General features: G+C 51.7%; 1 protein-coding gene across 3 annotated transcripts in view; it reads left to right on the top strand.

The window, feature by feature from the left end:
- The window catches only part of GIGYF1 (GRB10 interacting GYF protein 1), a 1,351,771-nt gene that overhangs the window by 698,221 nt on the left and 625,649 nt on the right, over positions 1-27,901 (top strand). For all 3 annotated transcript variants that reach the window (XM_085637593.1, XM_085637592.1, XM_085637591.1), the window contains exon 15: positions 17,817-17,976. In XM_085637593.1, coding sequence (XP_085493719.1) covers positions 17,817-17,976 — 160 coding nt within the window. The remainder of the gene's footprint in view (positions 1-17,816; positions 17,977-27,901) is intronic.

Below are 27,901 nucleotides of genomic sequence, written 5' to 3'. Positions count from 1 at the left end.
CAGTCGTCTCCCACCTCCAGACTACGGCGGATCTCCTGCATTTGCTGGGGTTTTCCATCAACGTGCCGAAGTCACACCTGAGTCCCTCTCAGAAGCTCCTCTTCATCGGAGCGGTTCTCGATTCGGCGCAGTTCCGGGTCTATCCACCGGAACAGCGGGTCCAGGATATTCGGGCCCTGATTCCCATCTTTCGGCCTCTATCCTGGGTTTTGGTCAGGCTAGTGTTGCGGCTTCTGGGGCTGATGGCCTCCTGCATCCTACTAGTGCATCACGCCAGGCGGCGCATGCGGGCTCTGCAGTGGGACCTGAAGTTTCAGTGGGCCCAGCATCACGGCAACCTGTCCGACCAGGTCTTGATCTCGGAGGGCACTGCACAGCAGTTGCGGTGGTGGCTCACGGACTGCGATTGGGTCATGGGCAGGAGCCTCTCCCTTCCCCACCCGGAGCATGTCGTAGTGACGGATGCGTCCCTCCTGGGATGGGGTGGCCATATGGGAGAGGCGGAGATCAGAGGCCTCTGGTCTCCGGCGGAGTCTCGTCTCCACATCAACCTGTTGGAGTTGAGAGCGATCCGACTTGCACTGAAAGCCTTCCTTCCCTCTGTCAGGGGCAGTGTCATGCAGGTGTTCACGGACAACACCACCGCCATGTGGTATTGCAACAAGCAGGGCGGGGTGGGGTCGTGGACCCTTTGTCAGGAGGCTCTGCGCCTCTGGACGTGGCTGGAACACCAGGGCGTCACCCTAGTGGTTCAACATCTGGCGGGCTCTCTGAACGCCAGAGCGGACGAACTCAGCCGCCGGTGCATGATGGATCACGAATGGCGTCTGAACTCCGAAGTGGCGCAAGGTCTCTTTCAGCAGTGGGGAGAGCCCTGGTTAGATCTATTCGCCACCGAAGAGAACGCGCAATGTCAGCAGTTCTGCGCTGTGAGAAAGTGCCATCTTTCTTGCACGGTATGCCCCCACGTTTTGCTAAATTGCTGAATGAACTTCGATTGAGTGTACCCTGGGTTCCTGCCAATCAGGTGCCCAGGGCCTATGTTCCTTAATTAAACCACACAAACTCCAAATTGGCAAACCCTAGCCACATGTCAGCCCCTAGTAAATGGTACCCTAGGTACCCAGGGCCTTGTGGCCAGGGAAGGCCTCTAAGGGCTGCAGCACTCATTGTGCCACCCTCAGAGGCCCTGTACCCTTACACACACACTGCCCTTGCAGGCTGAGTGTCTGGGTGCAGGACAAAACAAAGAGTCGACATGGCACACATCACTGTGTACCATGCCCATCACCTACACTGCCAAGGCATATGTCAGCCACCCCTCTAGCTGGGTGCATTACGCCTATGGTGTGGGCACAGGAGCAGGAGCCCTGTGCCCCTACAGTACCCGGGTCCATTCCTGGGCACTGTAAGTGCAGTGCTGTCATTTAAGAGTACATGGTGCTGAGAGCTTGTCAAACACGAGCTCCACAGCACCATATTGGCACCACTGCAGCCTGGGAAGTTTGGTATCAAACTTCTCAGCACATTGAACCCACACTGATGCCAGTGTAGGATTTAATGTACTAAGCACCCCAGAGGGCATCTTAGAGATGCCCCCTTACAGCTAACTTACAATCCACGTCTGCTCTGAGGCTGCCCAGGCTGCCACACAGCAGACACGTTGCTGGACCCCTGGGTGGGAGAGCCCCTGCTCTCCCGGGCCTGCAACAATGCACATCCTGGGTGAGGTGAGAAATCTCCTCCCCCAGGATGAGCAAAGGGAAGCTTCAAAGGCAGGCCGCCATTTGGAGTTTCCCCAGGCCACTGCAACCCCCCACTCTGGCGGGAAGCTTGGACGGAAACCCCATACAAGGACAGGGGATGTGCCAGCCTGCCCACCCCACCCCTCAGGTGGGGGAGGCGAGGTGAAGCACATCTCCGGGCTCTCGCCATCTTGAAGATGGGAGGCCCTACCCTATCAGGATTAGGCTACTGCCCCCCTCCCACAGGAGAGAGGCAGGATAGGGGGTGTACCCACCCCAGGACAAGGACCCATTGGTCCCTGGCCTTCACCTACCTGTAACGCCCCTAAATCTAGTATTTAGGGGCACCCTGAACCTTCCTTCCTTATGTAGGAAGGTGGATATCTGACTATGGTTACCCCCAACTTTTTGCCTAGTGTCTAGCTGGTTTTTCGACTTAGTTGGCCTGAGATCCTGCCATTCAGGGTCTCAGGCTGTCTGCTCTCTCTGTAAAATGGACTCCATGTACCCTAGGTACATACCCAATTGGTAAGGATCACCTTATTGGACCCTGTATAGTGTACCCTAGGTACCCAGGGCATAGGTGTACCCTAGGTCTCCCAGGGGCTGCAGCATGTATTATGCCACCCCTGGTCTGGCCTTCCAATCAGACACAACTGGCTGATCACTCAGCTGGGGCAAGGTCGTGTAATCACCCCTTGCTTAGATATAGTATGCCTATATCTGCCCTTATATATAGACACATGTGTACCTATCAGTCACTCCTATGGCAGGCCTTAACAATGCTGGAGGCAGAGTGCTTGGTAACATGTGAGATGGTGCTCTAGCATGAGCTGAGCCTGTCTGCAGCTTTCGGAACCATGTCCTTATAGCTGTTCTATGATATAGCCTACCATATACTCTTAAAGTGCCTTATAATCTTAAACGGTTATGGTAACTATGGTTTGGCTTTATCAAAACATGTCGTGTAAGGTGTCTAACACTTTGGAATAATACCCCCATACCATTTCTGGTGATGAGGATATTATTCCTCCCTTCTAGAGGGAGAGACATGTTAAAATCCTACTTTGCTGTTTAACTCTAACCAAAGCCTCAGCATCACAAAATGGATGCTGCTGCCACGACACAAGTCTGACCTCCTGCAGCTGGGAGTGATCCCAGCCAGGGAGGCCTGGACAATAGGTTTCCTGCTTGGGGAGGTGCTAGCACCTCCCCAGACAGCCTTTAGTGTATTGGGGCAGGGTGGGCTGAAAGGAATGAGACATGCCTGGGGCACACAAGGTGTTCCTTGCATAGTCCAGTTCAAACCGGCGCTGGGGCACTCCAGCCCCAGCTCTGGCGCGAAACTGGACAAAGGGAAGTGGGTGTAACCACCCCCTCCCAGGTCCCACCCATAAGGCGTGACCTAGCAGGTATCCCAGCCCCCCAGATTAGTATAAGAGTGGGAGTTGGGCCTCAAGACTTTAGATTATCCTGAACCTGCAAAACTGAACAGAAACTCTGGACCTTCGACATTCGACGAAAGAAGAAGACTGAAGAATCTCCCTTGTAGCCAAGGAGTGGCTACCCTGTGCAAACAGGCACCATCAAGAGACTACCCTTTGCTTTGTGAAACGTTCGACGAGGAACCGACTGCAGAGCCCGACCAGAGCCTTGATTTCCAGACTTCTCCGACCCTCATCCACATCTGCAGCAGAGCTGAGATCCGTGGAGGCGACGAGCGACTTGGGACCGGCTACCTGGGAAAAGTGGCTAGTAACTTACAGCGCAGCTTCTGAGGTACCCTCGAAGTTGTGCACCGGGGATTGAGAAGCCCCAACCCCAAGCACCATCTGCACCGAAGACCAGCCCCCCACACTCCACGAGTCCTGCGTGGGGCCCTTCAGCATTTTCCTGCTTGCCGCGTCTGTCCGGTTGCTTGCCCGCTGGCTAGTGGCCTTTGTGACGACGCTCCCTGAAATCTTCTGCGCTGGTTTGGCTCCTCCAGACTGGCTCCCGCTTCTCTGCAAAGAAGAAGCACCCCAGACCTTCCTGGTCTGCACCAGAAGCAAGTCCTTTGTTCTTCGTGGGTTCCGCTTGCCAAGGCTTGGTGAGTCCTAGTCCAACTTCGACGCCGCCGACAGCAAGAGCCTTCGTGGGACAGCTCGCCTCCTGGTCCTGGTCGTCCTCGACGCTTCCTGGTCCTCCTGGCTGCAGCGACAAGCTTCACCTTCACCTGCAACTCTTCACGACATCGCCTGGTTCCTTCCTGGTTCCACGTGGTCACTGGCTAGTGACCTTGACTCTGTCCCCTCTGCTTGCAGGTTTCTTCTCTTCTCGATCCCAGCCTTGGGATCCACCGGACACTCTCCCCTGACTGCCTGTCAGCATCTTTCTTCAGGCATCCATAGGAGTCGACGACGAAAACGACGCATCTTCACCCCTATGCACCCGCAGCCTGTGGGCTAGGTAACTTGGGTACTCCGGTGCTCATCAGGATAGTGACTATCCTAGTGTCTAGTTTTCAAGTCTCAACTTCCTAGCTACTCCGGAAGTGTCCTAAATCTATCTATTTCTAAACTGTAACATTGCTATTGACTTTTACGCATTACGCGTGAGTGTTTCCACTCTGCACACGAATCCCGTGGGCCTCCCACTTCCTAACGCTAGTGTAGTGTAGCCCCAGCGATTCCCTAGGCCTAGGCCTATTCTATTTCCGTGACAGTGGTTCTTATACCACTTATTTAGTATATGGTTTGCGTGGCCCCTAGGGCCTAACTGTATTACTTACCTGTGTGACTTACTGTATGCATTAATAAGACTGTGTTGTACTTACCTCTAAACTCATAAAGAGTGCTGAGGGTTTGCTTAGAATAAATACACTTTATTTTATATATATATCTGTTGTGGTGTCCTTTCATTTGGTATTCAAGGGATTATATATGGTATCACAGCTGGCTTCACATGCCATTCAGAGTTTAGCCTAAGACTGCTCTTGTCCATGCTACCACTAGGATAGCTGGTCTATAAGGTTGACTTTACAACCAATCACCATAAGGGTATTTGGACTGATATAAGGTGTACACTATAACTAGTGACATCATACATCAGGCCAACTTCTCACACCTTAGATTCCAGATAGAAAACTACAAGAAGAGCAAGAAGAACAAGGACCTGCCCTGCAGCTGCTAAAAAGAGAAGAAGACACCAACTGCTTTGGCCCCAGCCCTACCGGCCTGTCGACTCTCGAACCTGCACCAGCGCGGCATCTCTCGTGGCCAGCAACCTCACCAACCCCGGAGGACCTGGCTACCTTTTAGCTCTAAGACCCTGGGACTCCCACGAGTAGAGGCTCTACTCAAGAAACCTATTTTCTATCCCTGGCACCAGCCCGGGACCGCGGACCCAACACACTCTGCACCAGCCAAGCCTGGCCAGTGCCGGAGTGGACAAAGACCCTGAGGACGACCCCACGGCGACTGTGACCCAGAGTCCGGCACCCAAGGACCCCCCTCGACATCCCGGAAGAAGCCTGCAGCCTCAGAACCAAGTGCCACCCCAGCCGCGATCAACCAGAGGGTAAGATTCCCGACGTCAAAAGGCACCCCAGCACCCGGCGCCCTGCGGCCCCCTGTGCCCAATCCCGGGGTACCCACCTAACCTACAACTACCCAACTTACCTCTCGAAGTGGTGGTGGCACCTGAAACATCCTCGTCCCCGAGCCTGCAGCCTTTTTCCAAACCGGAACATTCCCATTGATTTCCATTGAGCGCCGGAAGGCTCAAAAGCACCCTGCACCCAGCCGCCCGAGTGGCCCTGGCAGTGCCCTCTCTACACTAACCTACTTCCCCACTTGCCCTGAGTAAGTGACCAGGAGCCCAGCTCCCACAGCCGCGTGGCTTGCCAGACAGCAGCCACCAACCAAGGCCCCCCTATCCCTCATAGGATAACATTGGGCCTAACTCTCTCTGCACCCGGCCGTCCTGAAACCGCTGAGGGTGAACCAACTGTACCTACCTGACACTGGGGGACCCCTGAGTCCATGCCCGGAATTTCAACTCTGCCAGTCGAGTACTTACCCTTAAACCGCTAACTTCATTTTCCTCATAGGGTAACATTGACTGGCTTTTTCTGTGTGAACTTTTCAAAACTGCAAAAATTCACCAAAAATCAGCCAAGTGACAAAAACGAATTTACTCACCTGCTCCTAGGTGAGCTCCCAGTGCTGGATCTTGGTGCCCAGCCCTGACCCTGAAAAGTGTTCACAACTATACTTACCTCTAACTCATTTTTCTCCCATAGGAAACCATTGTCTGCTTTTCTGTGAAATTTCTTCTAAGTGTCTACTTTTGCAAATTTGAAATATTCTTTTAAAATCGTACCATTTCTGAAAACAAAATTACTTACCTGCTTTTGATAAGGACCCCAGTCTTGGGTCTAGGCACCCAGTCCTGGATTACTAAAGTAACGATAAAGTACTCTACCTGCAATGTGAATTTCTTGCAATAGAGATCCATTGAATGTTTTCTTTGAAATATTTTCTAAGTGCTAACTTTTGAAATAGCTAAATATTATTTAAAAATCATTACAGTTATTAAGTCGACTTTCATCACTTGATTCTGAATACTGACCCAAGGCTGGTTCTAGGAGCCAGACCTGGAATTCCAAAAGTAATCTGAAAAGTAATTTATTACAAATAACCTGAATTTACCATTGAGCTCAATTCATTGTTATGTTTAGGAAATAGGATTGTTTATTGCAACCAACTGTGACTGTTTACACACATTTATTGCTTAAGACAAAAGTATTTATATTCAACCTCTCATTCTGAGAAAGTATATTTTTACCCCCTTTGTAGTTCTAAAAATAAAACAAGCATATATTTTATATATATAAACCATTGGCCTAGAGTTCAGTTATTGAGTGTGTGATACCATTTGCTGACTGAGTGTGTACAATAAATGCTTTACACTGTCCTCTGGTACTGCCTTACTGCTCGACCAAGCTACCACTTTTGAGATTAAGGTCATACCTAACTTTGACCTCTATCAGCCTCTGGGGGACTGTGGACTCTGTACACCCTGTACCTATTAGGGAACAGTATATACAGAGCCACTTTCTCACATGCGCGTTGGAATTTCCAAGGCGGCACTCGCTCGGCGACGCTTTTCGTCACGAGTGGAGTTGCGGTCTGTTGTACGCCTTTCCGCCTATACCACTTCTGCCCAGAGTGCTGAAGAAGATCAGGCACGACCGGGCCCAAGTCATCTTGGTGGCTCCGGATTGGGCACGAAGATACTGGTATCCCGAGCTATTCAGTATGTTGACCGATCCCCCGATACGTCTGCCCCTTCGGGAGGATCTTCTGTCGCAGCAGCAGGGGACGGTCCTCCACCCGAACCTGTCCAGCCTCCACCTCCATGCGTGGAGATTGAGCGGCGGCAGTTGATGCCATTTGACTTGCCTCCTGAAGTCTGTAATATCATTCTGGCAGCCAGGCGTCCCTCCACAAAGACGGTATACGCCTGCCGGTGGAACAAATTTGTGGCATGGTGCACAGCAAAGGCTGTGGATCCCCTTTCCGCCCCTCTTTCTGAGGTTCTCCTCTTTCTTCTTTCTTTGGCCCGGCAGGGCTCTGCCCTGGGCACCCTGAAAGGTTATCTTGCTGCCATCTCTGCCTTCTTGCGGCTTCCTGATCAGCCTTCTCTTTTCAAGTCCCCTGTGGTTACACGCTTTCTAAAAGGCATTACTCACACGTTCCCTCCTGTCCCTTTTGTAATGCCTCAGTGGGACTTGAATCTGGTCTTGACATTCCTGATGTGCGCTCCCTTCGAGCCTCTTCACAATTGTCCTCTTCGTCTTCTGACTCTTAAGACTGCTTTTCTGGTAGCCATCACCTCGGCTAGACGGGTGAGTGAGCTCCAGGCTATATCTTCAAAGCCTCCTTTTCTGTCTGTTCATCCGGACAAGGTTGTCCTTCGGCCTCGTCCCTCCTTTCTTCCGAAAGTAGTGACTCCATTTCATCTTGGGCAGTCTGTCACCTTGCCCACCTTCTTTCCGCCTCCGCATCCTTCCAAGGAGGAAGAGAGGTTCCACCGTCTGGACCCAAAACGTGCGCTCTCCTTTTATTTGGACCGCACAAAGCAGTTCCGGGTGGACGACCAACTTTTCGTTGGATACGTGGGTGCTAAGAAGGGGAAAGCTGTGCACAAACGGACCATCTCTCGGTGGGTCGTTTTGTGCATCAAAATTTGTTACTCTTTGGCAAAAAAGGACCCTCCTGTTGGGCTGCGCGCCCATTCTACTCTGGCCACAGCGGCTACTACTGCTTTGGGACGGGGAGTCCCTTTGCAGGACATCTGTCAGGCGGCGACGTGGGCTTCGCTACACACGTTTGCCAGGCATTATTGCCTTGACAGCCAAGTCCGGAGGGATGGCTTCTTTGGCCGTTCTGTTGTCCAGGACTTTCTGGTGTGATCTTGGTTCGCAGACCCACCACCGGGGATGGTATTGCTTGGGTATCTATTCTAAGGTGAGGAATCTAACTAACGTGTTTCTTTCAGATGAACAAGTTACTTACCTTCGGTAACGATGTATCTGTAAGAAACATTAGTTAGTTAGATTCCTCACCGACCCACCCATCCTCCCCGTTCTGCGAACCGACATCTAGGGTTAAGGTTATCCTTTTCAGGCCCCTAGATTTTATTTTTGGCACCAGTGTCGGTCTTTGCATGGCTCTGCGTTCCTGGCGCGGAAGGCTATGTACAAGAACTGACGTCAGCGCGCGAGGGCGGCGTCTAAGTACTCCGACGTCATTCCGGCGCACGACGCCGACGACGGACGCGGAGCCGCAGACGACGCCTAGCGACGCGCAAGGGGTATTGCTGACGAAAAATCTTCCGGATCCAGTCTGACGCCTGGGGATTTTCCAAGGTGAGGAATCTAACTAACTAATGTTTCTTACAGATACATCGTTACCGAAGGTAAGTAACTTGTTCTTTAATTCCAATTGCTGGTTCTAAAATAAAACAAGCATATATTTTTTATATATAAACCATTGGCCTAGAGTTCAGTTATTGAGTGTGTGTGACCATTTGCTGACTGTGTGTGCAACAAATGCTTTACACTGTCCTCTGATACTGCCTTACTGCTCGACCAAGCTACCACTTTAGAGAGTAAGGTTGTATCTAACTTTAGCCTCTGTCAAACCATTGGGGACTCTGGACTCTGTACACCCTGTACCTATTTGGGAACAGTATATACAGAGCCACTTTCTCACAACTGCCCCAGCAGTGGTGGTATCCCCTAAGGCGTTCAAGAAACCCTCTTCTCTATCTTCAGAGAAGTCAGAAAAGGACTCTAGATCGTCGACTATGTAGCTGCAGACTTCGTCGACGAAGGCTTCAAAACCTCAACTTAGGAAAGTCCCGCCGACGGTGCCTTCTGTTCCAGCATTGACTGCAGCGTCGACGGGAGTGTCGACGACGATACCGGCGTCTACAAGGGTGCAGACGGCGGTGGCGACGACTGTGTCGTCCACGAGAGCTATGACTACGTCTACGATGATGACGATGGTGGGGGTGTCGACTGTCTCGTCGACGACGGCGTCCACAACGCCGATATCTTCGTTGACGATCCAGTCGTCGACGGTGCAGCTTCCGTCGACGACCTCTTCGACGATGGTTCCATTATCAACGCCGACTGTTCCGACGACCTCGACGACTGTTCCGACGACGTCCTCGCCGACGGAGAGGATTACAATTTCCTTGAGACGTATAACACCGGATGAGACATCGCCAAGGAGGGTGACCCCCTTGCCTCCCGCATTGTTATTAGAAGAAGACTCTGATGGGGATGATCAGGATTCTTGTGGTTATGCCCATAGTCCTTCACAAGTACTGGTGAAATGTCACTTCATCGCTCCTGGCAGATCTCCAGGGCATGTTACAGGATTATCGGAAGAGGTTTTCTCACGTTCCTCCTCCTCCGTCTTAGACTTACTCTGCAGTGCATACTGTGCCTACTCCATCGGCTCCTACAGTATTTTCACCAGGGCAACTGCCTCAGGTGGTTTCTCAACTGCACGTTTCCAGCCCAGGGTTGCCCCCAGTGATCCCGGTTGTTCCTGATGATTCTTCTGATGAGGATCAAGATACTGCCAACACGTCTAATCAGTGTGCTGAGTGGGAGGACTGTCATTCCGGATCCGGCTTCACCTACTCATGATCCGGTGGATTCTCCTCCGGCAGATGTTGGGGGGTTTCCACAAGCTGATGGAAAGGGCTTCCAGTAGATTCCAGCTTCCTATACCGTCCGCCCCAACGAAATGCTTCCTGTATGAGTTTAAGGAGCCCTACAGGAACGTGGTTCGTTCAATTCCCATTGTTAGCCATCTCTTGGACGAGGGTTTGAAGGCTGAGGAACCCGGCTACGGCGATTCCGGTTTTGCCGCGCCTCGAAAAGAAGTACAAGGCACCTGAGGACAGTCCAGCGTCCTTGATTGGTCAGCCGAAGCCGGATTCGGTAATCTCCCAGGCGGCGCAACGTATGTCACGTATTCCTTCGGCACCACTCACCACCCCTCCGGATAAGGAAGGCAGGCGCCTGGATAATGCGGGAAAACGTTTCTCCTCTATGGCCAGTCTTTTAGTAAGGGGACCTAATGCGTTGGCGATCCTCGGCAGGTACGATCACCAAATGTGGTGCGACCTTTCGCCTTACTTGGACCAACTTCCATCGGAGGCCAAGACGGAGGCCAAGAAAATTCTTCAGGAGGGGGAGGCTACGTCGGCGGAAGTGATCGACTGCGCCATGGACATCGCCACTACAGCTTTCCGTGCACTGGCAGGTCAGGCTGTTATTCGTCGGCAGGGCTGGCTCCGAGCGACTTGGTTCCGACCGGAGGTTCAGAACAAGATCTTGAACCTCCCGTTTGATGGGGAGGCAATGTTTGGGAAACATGTCGATGATGCCCTCCAGGACATTAAAAAAGATACGGAGACGGCGAGGTCTCTAGGCACTCTTCAGTATCGTAAAGTGCCTTTCTGTGGGGCCAGAGGGAAGAGTACCGCGTCCTACAGATGCTCGTACCAACTGCAACGGTACTCTTCTTATGGTTCGACATCCCAGTCGTATCGCCCACAGTGCCAACAACGACAAGGCCAGTCCGTGTCTTCCTCTCGCTCAACCACTAGAGGGAAACAGACTCGCCAGGGACGTGACACCTCCAAGAGACAATAGCGGCGTTCTGGCTCTGCCTACTGTACCCTCCTTCCCGTTGACACCTGTGGGAGGCAGGGTTTCCCATTACCTCCACAACTGGACCCAGATAACATCGGACCGTTTGGTCCTCAACATCATTCGAGACGGTCATACGCTGGAGTTTCTTCATATACCACCTTCCAAGCCCCCTGTCGCCATGCCTTCAAAACACCTGCGTCTCTTAAGGCTCGAAGTACATCAGATGCTCCTCAAGGGAGCAGTGGAACCAGTTCCCCTGTCTCAGAGGGGGCAAGGTTTCTACTCCAGGTTTTTCCTGGTCAAGAAGATGCCGGAGAAATGGCGACCCATTTTAGATCTCAGGGAGCTCAACACCCATCTCATCTGTCAATCCTTTCGGATGGTGTCTCTCCAGGATATCTTAAGTCTCCTCAACCCGGGAGATTTCATGGCAACTCTCGATCTCGAAGATGCGTATTTTCACATCCCTATTCATCCAGCCCACAGGAGGTTTCTATGCTTCAAAGTAGCCAAGAGCCACTTCCAATTCAGGGTTTTACCCTTTGGACTTCGTTCTGCCCCGAGGATGTTTACCAAGGTGCTGGCACCGGTAGCAGCTTTCCTCAGGAAGCAGCATTATCAAATATTCCCCTACCTGGACGATTGGTTGCTGAAGGCTCCGTCCAGGCTCATAGCAGAGGAAACAGTCGGGGCGTGTACAGCTTTATTCAGCAATCTGGGTCTGACTCTCAACAGAGAGAAGTCGTCGCTCTGTCCGTCCAAGAGAGCATGGTTCCTAGGTGCTATCTTGGACACGTCTCTCAACAAGGCTTCCCCAACCTTCGAAAGGCAAGAAAAGCTGAAGTCCTTGGCACGTCTTTTGAGAAAAAGGTGTCTTTCAATATGCCGTTGTGAGAAGTTGGCCTGATGTATGATGTCACTAGTTCTAGTGTACACCTTATATCAGTCCAAACAACCCTTATGGTGATTGGTTGTAAAGTCAACCTTATAGACCAGCTATCCTAGTGGTAGCATGGACAAGAGCAGTCTTAGGCTAAACTCTGAATGGCATGTGAAGCCAGCTGTGATACCATATATAATCCCTTGAATACCAAATGAAAGGACACCACAACAGATATATATATATATATAAAATAAAGTGTATTTATTCTAGTCAAACCCTCAGCACTCTATGAGATTAGAGGCAAGTACAACACAGTCTTATTTAAGCATACATTAAGTCACACAGGTAAGTAATACAGTTAAGCCCTAGGGGCCATGCAAACCATATACTAAAGAAGTGGTATCAGAACCACTGTCACGGAAATAGGATAGGCCTAGGCCTAGGGAATCGCTGGGGTTACACTACACTAGCAACAGTTAGGAAGTGGGAGGCCCACGGGATTCAGGTGCAGAGTGGAAACACTCACGCGTAATGCGTAAAAGTCGGTAGAATTACTAGCAGTTAGAAATTAACAGTTTAAGGACACTTCTGAAGCAGCTAGAGAGTCGAGACTCTGAAACTAGACCCTAGGATAGTCACTACTCTTGTGAGCACCGAAGTACCCAAGTTACCTAGCCCACGGGCTGCGGGTGCATAGGTGTGAACTTGCGTCTGGTTTCGTCGTGGACTTCTATGGTTACCTGAAGGAAAGTTGCTGACAGGCAGTCAGTGAGGAGTGTCCGGTGGATCCCAAGGCTGGGATCAAGAAGAGAGGATACCTGCAAGCAGAAGGGACAGAGTCAAGGTCACTAGCCAGTGACCACGTGGAACCAGGCGATGTCGTGAAGATTGCAGGTGAAAGGTGAAGCTTGTCGCTGCAGCCACGGGTACCAGGAGACGTCGAGGACGACCAGGAGGCGAGCTGTCCCACGAAGGCTCTTGCTGTCGGCGGCGTCTAGGTCGAACTAGGACTCACCAAGCCTTGGCAAGCGGAACCCACGAAGAACGGAGGACTTGCTTCTGGTGCAGACCAGGAAGGTCTGGGGTGCCTCTCTTTTGCAAAGAAGCGGGAGCCAGTCTGGAGGAGCCAAACCAGCAGTGAAGATTTCAAGGTGTTTCGTCACAAAGGCCGCTAGCCAACGGGCAAGCAACCGGACAGACGCGGCAAGCAGGAAAATGCAGAAGGGTCCCACGCAGGACTCGTGGAGTGTGGGGGGCTGATCTTCGGTGCAGATGGTGCTTGGGGTTGGGGCTTCTCAATCCCCAGTGCACACCTTCGAGGGTGCCTCAGAAGCTGCGCTGGAAGATACTCGCCACTTTTCCCAGGTAGCCGGTCCCACGTCTCTCGTCGCCTCCACGGATCTCAGCTCGGCTGTGGATGTGGATCAGGGTCGGAGAAGTCTGGAGGTCAAGGCTCTGGTCGGGCTCTGCAGTCGGTCCCTCGTAGAACTTCAGCAAAGCAAAGGGTAGTCTCTTGATGGTGCCTGTTTGCACAGGGTAGCCACTCCTTGGCCACAAGGGAGATTCTTCAGTCTTCTTCTTTCGTCGAATGTCGAAGGTCCAGAGTTTCTGTTCAAGTTGCAGGTTCAGGATAATCTAATTTCCTGGGGCCCAGCTCCCACTCTTATACTAATCTGGGGGGCTGGGTTGCCTGCTAGGTCACGCCTTATGGGTGGGACCTGGGAGGGGGGTGGTTACACCCCCTTCCCTTTGTCCAGTTTCGCGCCAGGACTGGGGCTGGAGTGCCCCAGCACCGGTTTGAACTGGACTATGCATGGAGCACCTTGTGTGCCCCAGGCAGTGTCTCGTTTCATTCATCCCTCCCTGCCCCAATACACTAAGGCCTGTCTGGGGTGGTGCTCGCACCTCCCAAGGCAGGAAACCTATTGTCCAAGCCTCCCTTGCCGGAATCACTCCCAGCAGCAGGAGGTCAGACTTGTGTCGTGGCAGCAGCATCCATGTTGTGATGCTGGGGCTCTGGTTAACTTTAACCGGGTAAGTAGGTTACAACATGTCTTCTCCCTCTAGAAGGGAGGGATAATATCCTCATCCCCAGAAATGGGATGGGGGTATTATTCCAAAGGGTTAGACACCTTACACGACATGTTTCGATAAAGCCAAACCATAGTTACCATAACCGTCTAAGATTATAAGGCACTTTAAGAGTATATGGTAGGCTATATCATAGAACAGCTATAAGGACATGGTTCCGAAAGCTGCAGACAGGCTCAGCTCATGCTAGAGCACCATCTCACATGTTACCAAGTACTCTGCCTCCAGGATTGTTAAGGCCTGCCATAGGAGTGGCTGATAGGTACACATGTGTCTATATGTAAGATAGGTATAGGAATACTACACCTAAGCAAGGAGCCTAAGGTACACTGTACAGGGGCCAATAAGGTGATCCTATCCAAATGGGTTATGCACCTAAAGTACATAGTATCAATTTAGAGAGAGAACAGCAGGGCTGTGGGTCTGATTAGCAGGCCCACAGCCACATCTAAGTCGAAAACCAGTAAAGCAAAAGCAAAAAGTGGGGGTGAACATAGAAAGCAGACCCTACTCTCCTACAGCCGTTACAAATCCCTGCTAGGAGTGATCTCTTCATGCATCCCTCGAATACCCCATTGCAGATTACGGATGCGATCTCTTCAAGAGCAACTAGACATGCAGTGGCAACAAGTTCACGGCTCTTTCGACAACAAGGTGGTGATTACTGCGGCGATGAGGGATGCTGCCTTGTGGTGGACACAGGAGAATTTATCCCGAGGTCTATCCTTCGTAAGCAATCCGGCTCCTCATGTTGTCACGACAGATGCCTCGCTGGACGGCTGGGGTGCGGTGCTTCAGGACTTGCAGGTCAGTGGGCATTGGTTACCCAAACACCGCTTCCTTCATATCAACCTCCTGGAACTCAGAGCGATTCGCCTGGCTCTTCAAGCATTTCTGCCACGGTTGCAGGGTTCCTCGGTTCTCGTCCACACAGACAACACCACGGCAATGCATTACATCAACAAAGAAGGGGGCACAAGGTCTCTTCCGTTGTCACAGGAGGCCCAGGGGATTTGGGAATGGGCGATCCTCCACGGAATATCACTCACAGCGGAACACCTTCCAGGGGTCCTCAAAGAAAAGGCGGACAGGCTCAGCAGGCTTTCATCCATCAGCCACGAGTGGGAACTAAACCAGATGGTCTTGGAGGACATTTTTCGCCAGTGGGGAAAACCTTCGCTAGATCTTTTCGCCACCCCGGAAAACCGGAAATGCCAGTCTTACGCAAGCAAAGTTCACCATCGCTGATCACTGGGGAATGCGCTTTCGATAGCTTGGTCAAGCGCATTTGTGTACGCTTCCCCCCCCCCATTCCGTTAATACCGAGGATACTCAGAAAGATCAAGGCGGAACCAAGCAAAATGATCTTAATTGCCCCGGCATGGCCGAGGCAGTTTTGGTTCACGGAGCTTCACCTTCTTTCTCTGGTCCCTCCTCGTCCTCTACGGACGATTCCGGATCTTCTCACTATGTCCCAGGGCCAGATCTGGCATCCGGATCCTCGTTCCTTACACCTCTCAGCATGGCTCCTGAGCAGCGAGAGTTCCTAGATCTTCCTCTCTCAAACAAAATAAGGGATGTTCTCTCTCAGGCTAGAGCCCCTTCCACTAACAAGACTTACCGTCTCAAATGGAAACGCTTTTGCATATGGTGCCATCAGCAAGGTGTGGATCCTTTTTTGTCTCAGCCTCATCAAGTTCTTCCTTATTTCCTGTCCTTGGCTAAGGCAGGTTTGGCTCATTCGTCAATAAAGGTGCACTTGGCTGCAGTTTCTCGCTTCAGACGCACTGCCTCTGGGCCGTCTCTTTGGTCCTCTCGAATTGTCAAGCAATTTCTCAAGGGACTGTTTCGAGTTTATCCTCCCGTGAGGCCTCCGCCTTCCACATGGCATTTGAACTTGGTTCTCTCCCAGCTGATGAAGCCTCCTTTTGAACCGGTTCATCGAGTGGATCTGAAGTTCCTCTCATGGAAATTGGCACTCCTTCTTGCTCTCACGTCAGCAAGGCGTATTGGGGAATTGCAAGCTCTTACAATTCAGAAACCTTTCCTCCAATTCAAAAGGAATACTGTCATTCTACGGACTAATCCAAAGTTCGTTCCAAAAGTGCCTTCGGACTTTCATTTAAATGAGCCGGTGATTCTCAAGGCTTTCTTTCCTGAACCGTCTACACCGGCGGAAAGGGCACTTCATTCGCTGGACGTGCAGCGGTGCTTGAAATTTTATCTGGACCGTACTAAAGCCTTTAGAAAATCTTCGCAATTGTTTGTTGCATTCAGAGCCCCCCGCAAAGGATTTCCCCTGTCCAAGCAGGGTAGTGCTAGATGGATCTCCAGTGCTATACAGTTCTGTCATTCTGCAGCGGACAAGCCTCTAGAGGGCAGAATTGGAGCACACTTGACGAGGTCCATGGCTTCCTCTACGGCTCTCTTTGCGGGGGTCCAGATTAAAGACATCTGCAGAGCTGCGACTTGGAGCAGCGTGCACACCTTTACAAGACATTACTGTCTGGAGACCTTGGCACAGGAAGACACGGCTGTGGGCCAGGCAGTGTTGTGGAACATCTTCCATTGAGTGGTTCTTGCACATTTTGCTATGTATTTTTCTTATGTGATTTGCATGGTACTTTTATGTGTAAAAAAAAAAAAAAAAAAAAAAAAAAAAAAAAAACACAGTACGGTGATATATAGTTATGGATACGGAGTTGTCTCAGGGAGGCAAAATGTGTTTCTTACTGTTAGCTACTCTGATACAAGCTATGGGAATCTATGAAAGTTCCAATACTGGAGTAAGAAACAAGTTATTTACCTGTAACTTTGGTTCTCCAGTATTGGTAACTTTCATAGATTCCCATGCGCCCACCTTCCTCCCCTGGGAAAGCTCAGCCTTCGGCAGGTTTGGTTGTACTGTTACACAACAGCTACGAAAATCTGAGGCTCTGAGCTTCTCTCAGGAAGGTTCTGTGGGGTGAGGCTAATCTGATTGGTTGTTGCTTTATTTTGGTCTCTTTTACAAAAAGAGGTAGATGTACTACCAAAGGGTATGAGGCCTAGGCCTTTTTCTTTCTCTTTTGTACCTACTGCCATGTTATTTTGGATTCCGAGACTCCCATTCCGACGACGGGGAATGATACAAGCTATGGGAATCTATGAAAGTTACCAATACTGGAGAACCAAAGTTAGGTAAGTAACTTGTTTCTTACTGCCTGGACAGTCAGGTTCACAGGGACAGGCATTTTGCCCATTCAGTCATGCAGAACTTAGTGTAGGAAATGTGTCCTCAGTCCACCGCAAGGTTGGTATGGCTTGGGTATCTAGTCAAAGTTGAGGAATGTGCAGCTAGAAAGCTCGATCAGATGAAAAAGTTACCTTCAGTAACACATTATCTGGTAGAGACACTAGCTTCAGATTCCTTACAGACCCACCCATGCCTACCTGGGCTGCGGACTCATTTGGTAGGGCTAGGGTTTTCAGGGCCCTAGTTGTGAGACACACGTCAGTTCACTTCATGGTTCTGTGCCTTTGAGGTAGATAAAGTTAAATGGAACAGACGTCCATATGCCTGGTTGACGCCTATATAGGGGACAGTTTCCAGGTCCAGCCTGAAGTCTGGAAAATTCAAAGTTAAGGAATCTGCAGCTAGATATTGTCTCTACCAGATAATGTGTTACCGAAGTAACTTGTTCGTCAGTGCATGAGGGCTATGGCAAGTTTTCTGGGATAACTCTGACACCTGGTGCAGATTGATGTAAGGAATCTTCAGCTAGTATGCTGGAAGGTTAGTACTTTCGAGAGTTTAAATGATGGTGACTTGGTTAGCTGCTTGCCTGTTAAAGGATGGTATAATATAATTGTCTTTCTAATTACCTTTTTCTTTCAGGAGGCTGAGAAGTTGGTGGCTTCTTTGCAGGACAGTTCTTTGGAGGAAGAAAGGTTTACACAGACTATGCAGGAACAGCGAAACACTGCGGCCGCCCTACCACTCTCCCATGAGGCGGCTATGAAATGGTTTTACAAGGATCCCCAGGGGGAGATCCAAGGTATGGAATCGCATTAGTTTCTCACAGAATGTCTTTTCTTGTTTCTCATACCAGTTGTTCAGGGACAGGGCTTAATCAGACTGTATTATGGCACATCAGCTGTTTAGATTTAACTACTTAAATGACTATTGAAAACTGTCTTGCCGGTGCTTTGCTCGCCCATTAATAGAATAGAGGATGCTGTGGTTCATGATTGAGGTGCATTGATAGTTGTTTTTCTCAGTACAAACATGTAAAGCTGTGCTGCAGGGAAAGAATGAGAAGGGCCAGCCTCCATTTAAGTGGCATGAAAGTAAATTTTTGAGCTTTTTGGATGCTTGTGTATTTTCAGTGGGAAACTCTATTCTTCTGTTGAGGGGCACTGGAAAAGTTTGTATCTTATGTAGGAAACTGGCTCTATATTTGTCGTTATTTTTTTGTGTGGATGGTATCCTTAATTTTGTGCTATTTAAACATAACATCTGATAGACTTATAGTTGCAGTTTCCTTACCTTTGAAATTCCCAGGCGTCAGGCTGGATCTGGAAACGTTTGCTCATGCCGTACCCCTTGCCCGCGCCGGTGGGTGGCTGGCTGGCTGCATTCGTCTCAGCATGACTTCGTCTGTAGTGTTGATTATGACGTCGCGGTCACCTATATATGCGCCACCGAGGTGGGAGGTCGTCATCTTTTCTTTACCTGCCAGTTAAGTACAGATCCAGGAAGAGCTACCCTTCTGTCTTTTTGACAGGATTTTTTTACTTTTTGTGGACTTGGAAAAAAATTCAGTTTTGTTAGCAAGGATATCTTTGAGGAGGACTGGGTTCAAGCCGTGCGGTGCTTGTCCCTGCATGATATCGGTTACGGACTCCCACCTAGTCTGTCTCTGGTGTCTCGTGTGCAACCACGATTTGAAGTTGTGCTCTGACTTATCCAATATTTGGGTATCTTTCATCGATTCACATGCCGAATCATTCCCCGTCGCCAAGGCGGGAGTCCCACAGTAAATACTAAAGTAGTGCCAAAAGTAAATAACAGTAGTAGGCTAAAAGAAAAAGCCAAAGGCCTATATCTTAGTAGCCTATCTACATCATTATAGTAAAAAGAACAAAAATTTGGTTCCAACCAATCAGCTACCAGCACCCTCTAGAACCTTCCCAGCAGAGGCAGTTCTCAGATTTTCACTGCAGGTCGTGTGGAAGGGAGTCTCCCTGAGTGCCACTCAGTTCTTCTAATTTTTCTTCAGAATGTCTGTCAGGAAAGCTCTTTTCAAGTCCTGCTGAACCTGTGATAAAAAGAGGGTCCATGTGGATGACCAACATAAGGACTGCATTTATTGCCTTTATCCCAAAGATTAGGCAGATAATTGCAAGATTTGCCGTACCTTCCCTACCAAAACCCTTTGGGATAGAGCCAGATCCCATGACAGCTCTTCAAGTGAGGGAGGAAAACACTTGAAGTCATCCCATGATGTTTCTGACCCTTCACAGAGGTCACCAAAATTTTCCTCTGGGTCAACGCCGTCTCCGTCATCCACAGCAGGCAAAGACTCAAAAAAGGCATCTACTTCAAAAACTGTAAGTAAAAGCCATATCTGAAAGAAACACGTTAGTTAGATTCCTCACCTTAGAATATCCCCAGATGTCAGGCTGGATCCGCAAAGTTTTTCGTTCGCAATACCCCTGCGAATCGCTAGTCGTCTTCTGCGGCTCCGTGTCGTGCGCCGGGATGACGTCGTTGGAGTACTTAGACGCCGCCCTCGCGTGCTGACGTCAGTTCTCCTTTTTCCCGCGCCAGACAGCGCCGATCCGGGAAGAGCTTACCCCTTTAGTCACTTTTTGACTAAACTTTTTGACTCTCTTGGTCTCTAGTGTCGACTCGACTCTGGTGCCGGTAGGATGCCTGGTTTTAAACCCTGTGTCACCGACTGATGTAAGTTACGGACCACCATCGCCGGTGCCTTTACTGCCTGGGGGCCGACCATGATTCTGAGTCGTGCCTCGACTGCCGGGCCCTGACTTCTAAAGCTAGGCGGCAGCAGTCCCGCAAGCTCCTGGAGTTCCGGCAGCAGTCATCACCACCACTCGTCCGGTTCCTAGTCTTCGGGTAAGTCGAAGCATGGTAAGAAGTCCAAGAGGCGACATCTCTCTTCGGGCTCCCCTCGCCGGTCGTGCGACTCGGCTGAGGGCTCGGGTGGTACCACCCACGCGGCTCCGTCGGAGCCGCAGGTGTCGCGTCGTTCCCTATACCTACCGGTCCCTGGGACTGACGCGACTCCGGCGGAGATCCAGTGCCTTCCTCTCGGCCATGAGGCGTGGCTCCGCCGTTGACGCCTGTTGGCGTACCTTCGGGCCCCGGGGGCTCGACTGGGGGGGCCTAGCGGGCCGGCGGCTCCGGCGCAGTCGTCGACTCCGGTCCCGATGCCGCAGGTCCCCGTGGGCTCCAGGCCTGGATGCCAGACTATGCCGGTCGACCTCACGACCCCTCCGCCGGCGTCTCCTCCGGTACCACCTCCGGCACTGCCTTCCGACACCGATGGGTGGCAATCCCATCTTTCGCCCGGCTCCAATCATTCCACCTGTCTACCAGGAATCGGATGATGGTGACGACTGGGAGGGGTCTGAGGACCCTCTGGCTCAGCAGGGCCAGTTATCACAGGACTGGGCAGATGAGCTGGGGGATGCCAGTGATCTTGACACCTCCCCTGACACTGGCTTCATCTCTCCTCCGACTGTGGCTTCGGAGGAAGGTACTGCAGTTTCCGTGGTGCTGCGCAAGGCGGCCGAAGCCCTTGGACTGGAGTTGCCTGCTGTGGCCGTGAGGAATAACCTCCTCACTGAAGTGCTCCAACCGTCAGCAAGCTCCTCGGAGCCTCTGCTGCAGTTTAATGAAGCACCAGTGGACGTTCTGAAGGGCACCTGGTCCAAGCCCTCCACAGTACCTCCTGTGGATCGGAACGTGGCCGGGCGCCACGGCCCTGCACCAGGCGACCCCAGTTATCTGTCCCAACACCCCACGCCAGAGAGCATGGTTATCCAGGCCTCTACTTCCCAGTCCTCCTTCCTGTCTGCTCCCCCGGTTCGGGAATCCAAGAGACTTGTACAGTTCGGTAAGAAGCTGTTCTCCTCCCTTAGTTTGGGTCTGCGGTCTCTTAAAATCGCTTGTCTCTTGGACCGTTACTCTCACTCCCTGTGGGATACGGTGGAGGACGTGCTGCCCCTGTGTCCGGAGAAGGCCCGGACACGGCTCGCCCAGGCTCTTGCCGACGGGCGGGATGCAGTGCGGTACTCTATCAGATGTGGACTCGACACTACGGACTCCTTGGGTAGAGCAATGTCGACCACGGTGGTGCTCCGCCGCCACGCCTGGCTGCGGTCCACGTCTTTCTCAGGGGATGTCCAGAGCACCCTCATGGATATGCCTCTTTGGCGACAAGGCAGATAGTGCGCTGGTGCTCCCGGGCTACTGCCAAGTCGTTGGGCCTCTCGACCCGCGGCTGCAAACTTCCGCTTTTCGCCCCCTTTTGTGGCCAAGGAAGGGGCGCCCCCTCACGTCTGCCTAGCCACCGGCCGCAGAACCAACCTCCACGCAGTCGCGGACGTGGATTCCGCCGAGGCGGTACTGGGGGCAACGTGCCGGTATCCACATCTACCCCTGCAGCATCCGCCTCAAAGCCCTTCTAGTCCGTGCTTTCAGACCCATTCCACGCTAGTGGGAGGCAGAGTTCGCCATCACCTACTCCACTGGCGTTCCATCACGTTGGACAGGTGGGTGCTGCAAATCGTCCGAAGGGGCTACTCCCTCCCCTTCGAGACGACCCCTCCAGCCATGCCACCGCAGACCCACCGTAAGTCAGGGGATCACTTGAATCTTCTGCTGGAGGAAGTTACGGCCCTCTTGGCCAAGGGGGCCATCGAGCGCGTTCCTGGTCCAGAAGTAGGTCGTGGTTGCTATTCCCACTACTTTCTGGTTCCCAAGAAGGGCAAAGGGGGCCTGCGCCCTATCTTGGACCTCAGGAGCGTCAACGTCTTCCTCCGGAAGGAGAGGTTCAAGATGCTCACCTTAGCTCAGGTTCTGGCTGCCCTAGACCCTGGAGACTGGATGGTAGCGTTGGACTTGCAGGACGCTTATTTTCACATCCCCGTCCTGCCGGCCCACCGGCGTTACCTGCGGTTCACGGTGGGCCAGGAGCATTTTCAATTTACCGTGCTCCCCTTCGGCCTCACCATTGCCCCTCGGGTGTTCACGAATGTGATGGCGGTGGTCGCAACTCATCTGCGCAGATTGTGGGTTCCGGTCTTCCCCTATCTCGAAGACTGGTTGTTGAAGGCGGGCTCGCCCCAGGCAGTCGTCTCCCACCTCCAGACTATGGCCGACCTCCTGCATTCGCTGGGGTTCTCCATCAATGTGCCGAAGTCGCATCTGAGTCCCTCCCAGAAGCTCCTCTTCATTGGAGCGATTCTGGACTCTGCGCATTTCCGGGCTTATGCTCCGGAACAGCGGGTCCGGGATATTCAGGCCCTGATTCCCATCTTTCGGTCTCTATCCAGAGTTTCGGTCAGGTTAGTGCTGCGGCTTCTGGGTCTGATGGCCTCCTGCATCTTGCTGGTACATCACGCCAGGTGGCGGATGCGGGCGCTGCAGTTGGACCTGAAGTTTCAGTGGGCCCAGCATCGGGGCAACCTGTCCGACCGTGTCTTGATCTCGGAGGGCACTGCAAGGCAGTTGCAGTGGTGGCTCACGGACCGCAATTGGGTCAGTGGCAGATCACTCTCCCTACTCTAACCGGAGCACGTAGTAGTGACTGATGCATCCCTCCTGGGATGGGGGGGGGGGCACATGGGAGAGGCGGAGATCAGAGGACTCTGTTCTCTGGCGGAGCCTCAGCTCCATATCAACCTTTTGGATCGGAGAGCGATCCGACTTGCACTGAAGGCATTCCTTCCCTCTGTCCGCGGAAGTGTTGTGCAGGTGTTCACGGACCACACCACCGCCATGTGGTATTGCAACAAACAGGGCGGGGTGGGGTTGTGGACCCTTTGTCAGGAGGCTCTGCGCCTCTGGACATGGCTGGAACATCAGGGCATCACCGTGGTGGTTCAACATCTGTCGGGCTCTCTGAACGCCAGAGCAGACGAACTCAGCATCCTGTGCATGATGGATCACGACTGGCGTCAACTCGGACGTGGTGCAAGGCCTCTTTCGGCAGTGGGGAGAGCCTTGGTTAGATCTATTCGCCACCGAAGAGAACGCGCAATGTCAGCAGTTCTGCGCGTTGGAATTTCCAAGGCGGCACTCGCTCGGGGACCCCTTTTGTCACGAGTGGAGTTGCAGTCTGTTGTACGCCTTTCCGCCTATACCACTTCTGCCCAGAGTGCTGAAGAAAATCGGGCGCGACCGGGCCCAAGTCATCTTGGTGGCTCTGGATTGGGCAAGAAGGTACTGGTATCCCGAGCTACTCAGTATGTCCATTGATCCCCCGATACGACTGCCTCTTCAGGAGGACCTTCTGTCGCAGCAGCAGGGGACGGTCCTCCACCCGAACCTGTCCAGCCTCCACCTCCATGCGTGGAGATTGAGCGGCAGCAGTTGATGCCATTTGACTTCCCTCGTGAAGGCTGTAATGTTATTCTGGCAGCCAGGCGTCCCTCCACAAAATCGGTATACTCCTGCAGATGGAACAAAATTTGTGGCATGGTGCACAAGCAAAGGCTGTGGATCCCCTTTCTGCCCCTCTTTCTGAGGTTCTCCTTTTTCTTCTTTCCTTGGCCCAGAAGGGCTCTGCTCTCGGCACTCTCAAAGGTTATCTATCTGCTATCTCTGCTTTCTTACGACTTCCTGATCAGCCTTCTCTTTTCAAATCCCCTGTTTCCTGTTTATTCAAGGGCATTACTCACATGTTTCCTCCTGTTCCTTTCGTAATGCCTCAGTGGGATTTGAACCTGGTATTGACGTTTCTGATGTGCTCTCCCTTTGAGCCGCTTCATAATTGTCCTCTTCGTCTTTTGATGCTTAAGACTGCTTTCCTGATGCTAGAAGGGTGAGTGAGCTCCAGGCTCTTTCTTCTAAGCCTCCTTTCCTTTCTGTCCATCCGGACAAAGTTGTTCTCAGGACTCGTCCTTCTTTCCTCCCTAAGGTAGTGACTGCCTTTCACATAGGGCAGTCTGTTACGTTGCCCACCTTCTTTCCGCCTCGCATCCCTCGAAAGAGGAAGAGAGGCTTCACCGTCTGGACCCAAAACGGACGCTGTCCTTCTATTCGGATCGCACCAACCAGTTCCGGGTGGACGACCAACACTTTGTAGGTTACGTGGGCACTCAGAAAGGACGAGCGGTGCACAAACGAACCATCTCTCGGTGCGTCGTTTTGTGTATCAAGGCATGTTACTCCTTAGCGAAAAAGGAACCTCCTGTAGGGCTGAGGGCCCATTCTACTCGGGCCACAGCGGCTACCACTGCCCTGGGCCAGGGAGTCACCTTGCAGGACATCTGTCAGGCGGCAACATGGGCTTTGCTGCACACGTTTGCTAAACATTATTGCCTGGACTGCCAAGTCCGGAGAGACTGCTTCTTTGGCCGTTCTATTCTCCAGGACTTTCTGGTGTGATCTTGGTTCGCAGACCCACCACTGGGGTTGGTATTGCTGGGGTATCTATTCTGAGGTGAGGAATCTAACTAACGTGTTTCTTTCAGATGAAAAAGTTACTTACCTTCGGTAACGATGTATCTGTAAGAAACAGTTAGTTAGATTCCTCACCGACTCACCCATCCTCCCCGTTCTGCGAACCGACATCTAGGGTTAAGGTTATCCTTATTCAGGGCCCTAGACTTTTTGGCACCAGTGTCGGTCTCTTGCATGGGTCTGCGTTCCTGGCGCGGAAAGCTATGTACAAGAACTGACGTCCGCGACCGAGGACGGAGTCTAAGTACTCCGTCATTGCGGCGCACGACGCCGACGACTGATGCGGAGCCGCAGACGACGCCTAGCGACGTGCAGGGGTATTGCTGACGAAAAACTTTCCGGATCCAGCCTGACGCCTGGGGATATTCTAAGGTGAGGAATCTAACTAATGTTTCTTACAGATACATCGTTACCGAAGGTAAGTAGCTTGTTCATTAAATCTGTCACGGTGACTACTTCATCTACTCTCTCTGTGAATTCTGCTTCTGCCTCATCATCTACGGCTACTATTTCAACTACGGCCATTCAATCGCCTATTCTGTCTAGCGGAATCTCTATCTCCCACGAAACCAGTGTGAGAAGTTGGCCTGATGTATGATGTCACTAGTTCTAGTGTACACCTTATATCAGTCCAAATACCCTTATGGTGATTGGTTGTAAAGTCAACCTTATAGACCAGCTATCCTAGTGGTAGCATGGACAAGAGCAGTCTTAGGCTAAACTCTGAATGGCATGTGAAGCCAGCTGTGATACCATATATAATCCCTTGAATACCAAATGAAAGGACACCACAACAGATATATATATAAAATAAAGTGTATTTATTCTAAGCAACCCTCAGCACTCTTTATGAGATTAGAGGTAAGTACAACACAGTCTTATTTAAGCATACATTAAGTCACACAGGTAAGTAATACAGTTAGGCCCTAGGGGCCACGCAAACCATATACTAAGTAAGTGGTATAAGAACCACTGTCACGGAAATAGAATAGGCCTAGGGAATCGCTGGGGCTACACTACACTAGCGTTAGTTAGGAAGTGGGAGGCCCACGGGATTCGTGTGCAGAGTGGAAACACTCACGCGTAATGCGTAAAAGTCAATAGCAATAGTACAGTTTAGAAAACGGTAGATTTAGGACACTTCCGGAGTAGCTAGGAAGTTGAGACTTGAAAACTAGACACTAGGATAGTCACTATCCTGATGAGCACCGGAGTACCCAAGTTACCTAGCCCACAGGCTGCGGGTGCATAGGGGTGAAGATGCGTCGTTTTCGTCGTCGACTCCTATGGATGCCTGAAGAAAGATGCTGACAGGCAGTCAGTGAAGAGTGTCCGGTGGATCCCAAGGCTGGGATCAAGAAGAGAGGAAACCTGCAAGCAGAAGGGACAGAGTCAAGGTCACTAGCCAGTGACCACGTGGAACCAGGAAGGAACCAGGCGATGTCGTGAAGATTGCAGGTGAAGGTGAAGCTTGTCGCTGCAGCCAGGAGGACCAGGAAGCGTCGAGGACGACCAGGACCAGGAGGCGAGCTGTCCCACGAAGGCTCTTGCTGTCGGCGGCGTCGAAGTTGGACTAGGACTCACCAAGCCTTGGCAAGCGGAACCCACGAAGAACGGAGGACTTGCTTCTGGTGCAGACCAGGAAGGTCTGGGGTGCTTCTTCTTTGCAGAGAAGCGGGAGCCAGTCTGGAGGAGCCAAACCAGCGCAGAAGATTTCAGGGTGCGTCGTCACAAAGGCCACTAGCCAGCGGGCAAGCAACCGGACAGACGCGGCAAGCAGGAAAATGCAGAAGGGCCCCACGCAGGACTCGTGGAGTGTGGGGGGCTGATCTTCGGTGCAGATGGTGCTTGGGGTTGGGGCTTCTCAATCCTCGGTGCACAACTTCGAGGGTACCTCAGAAGCTGCGCTTTAAGTTACTAGCCACTTTTTCCAGGTAGCCGGTCCCACGTCGCTCGTCGCCTCCACGGATCTCAGCTTTGCTGTGGATCAGGGTCGGAGAAGTCTGGAAGTCAAGGCTCTGGTCGGGCTCTGCAGTCTGTTCCTCGTAGAACGTGGGCAAAGCAAAGGGTAGTCTCTTGATGGTGCCTGTTTGCACAGGGTAGCCACTCCTTGGCTACAAGGGAGATTCTTCAGTCTTCTTCTTTCGTCGAATGTCGAAGGTCCAGAGTTTCTGTTCAGTTTGGCAGGTTCAGGATAATCTAAAGTCTTGAGGCCCAACTCCCACTCTTATACTAATCTGGGGGGCTGGGATACCTGCTAGGTCATGCCTTATGGGTGGGACCTGGGAGGGGGTGGTTACACCCACTTCCCTTTGTCCAGTTTCGCGCCAGAGCTGGGGCTGGAGTGCCCCAGCGCCGGTTTGAACTGGACTATGCAAGGAACACCTTGTGTGCCCCAGGCATGTCTCATTCCTTTCAGCCCACCCTGCCCCAATACACTAAAGGCTGTCTGGGGAGGTGCTAGCACCTCCCCAAGCAGGAAACCTATTGTCCAGGCCTCCCTGGCTGGGATCACTCCCAGCTGCAGGAGGTCAGACTTGTGTCGTGGCAGCAGCATCCATTTTGTGATGCTGAGGCTTTGGTCAGAGGCTAACAGTTGAAGTATGATTTTAACATGTCTTTCCCTCTAGAAGGGGGGAATAATATTCTCATGTCCAGAAATGGCATGGGGGTATTATTCCACAGTGTTAGACACCTTACACGACATGTTTCGATAAAGCCAAACCATAGTTACCATAACCGTCTAAGATTATAAGGCACTTTAAGAGTATATGGTAGGCTATATCCTAGAACAGCTATAAGGACTTAGTTCCGAAAGCTGCAGACAGGCTCAGCTCATGCTAGAGCACCATCTCACATTGTTACCAAGCACTCTGCCTCCAGGATTGTTAAGGCCTGCCATAGGAGTGACTGATAGGTACACGTGTCTATATGTAAGTTAGGTATAGGAATACTACACCTAAGCAAGGGGTGATTACACGACCTTGCCCCAGCTGAGTGATCAGCCAGTTGTGTCAAAATGGAAGGCCAGGCCAGGGGTGGCATAATACATGCTGCAGCCCCTGGTAGGCCTAGGGTACACCTATGCCCTGGGTACCTAGGGTACACTGTACAGGGGCCAATAAGGTGATCCTATCCAAATGGGTTATGCACCTAAAGTACATAGTATTAATTTAGAGAGAGAACAGCAGGGCTGTGGGTCTGATTAGCAGGCCCACAGCCACATCTAAGTCGAAAACCAGTAAAGCAAAAGCAAAAAGTGGGGG

The sequence above is a fragment of the Triturus cristatus genome, chromosome 12 (assembly GCF_964204655.1).
Source record: "Triturus cristatus chromosome 12, aTriCri1.1, whole genome shotgun sequence".
In the NCBI taxonomy this organism is placed as follows: Eukaryota; Metazoa; Chordata; class Amphibia; order Caudata; family Salamandridae; genus Triturus; species Triturus cristatus.
Note: the sequence above shows the minus strand (reverse complement) of the source record. Positions and strands in the feature narration are given on the sequence as shown.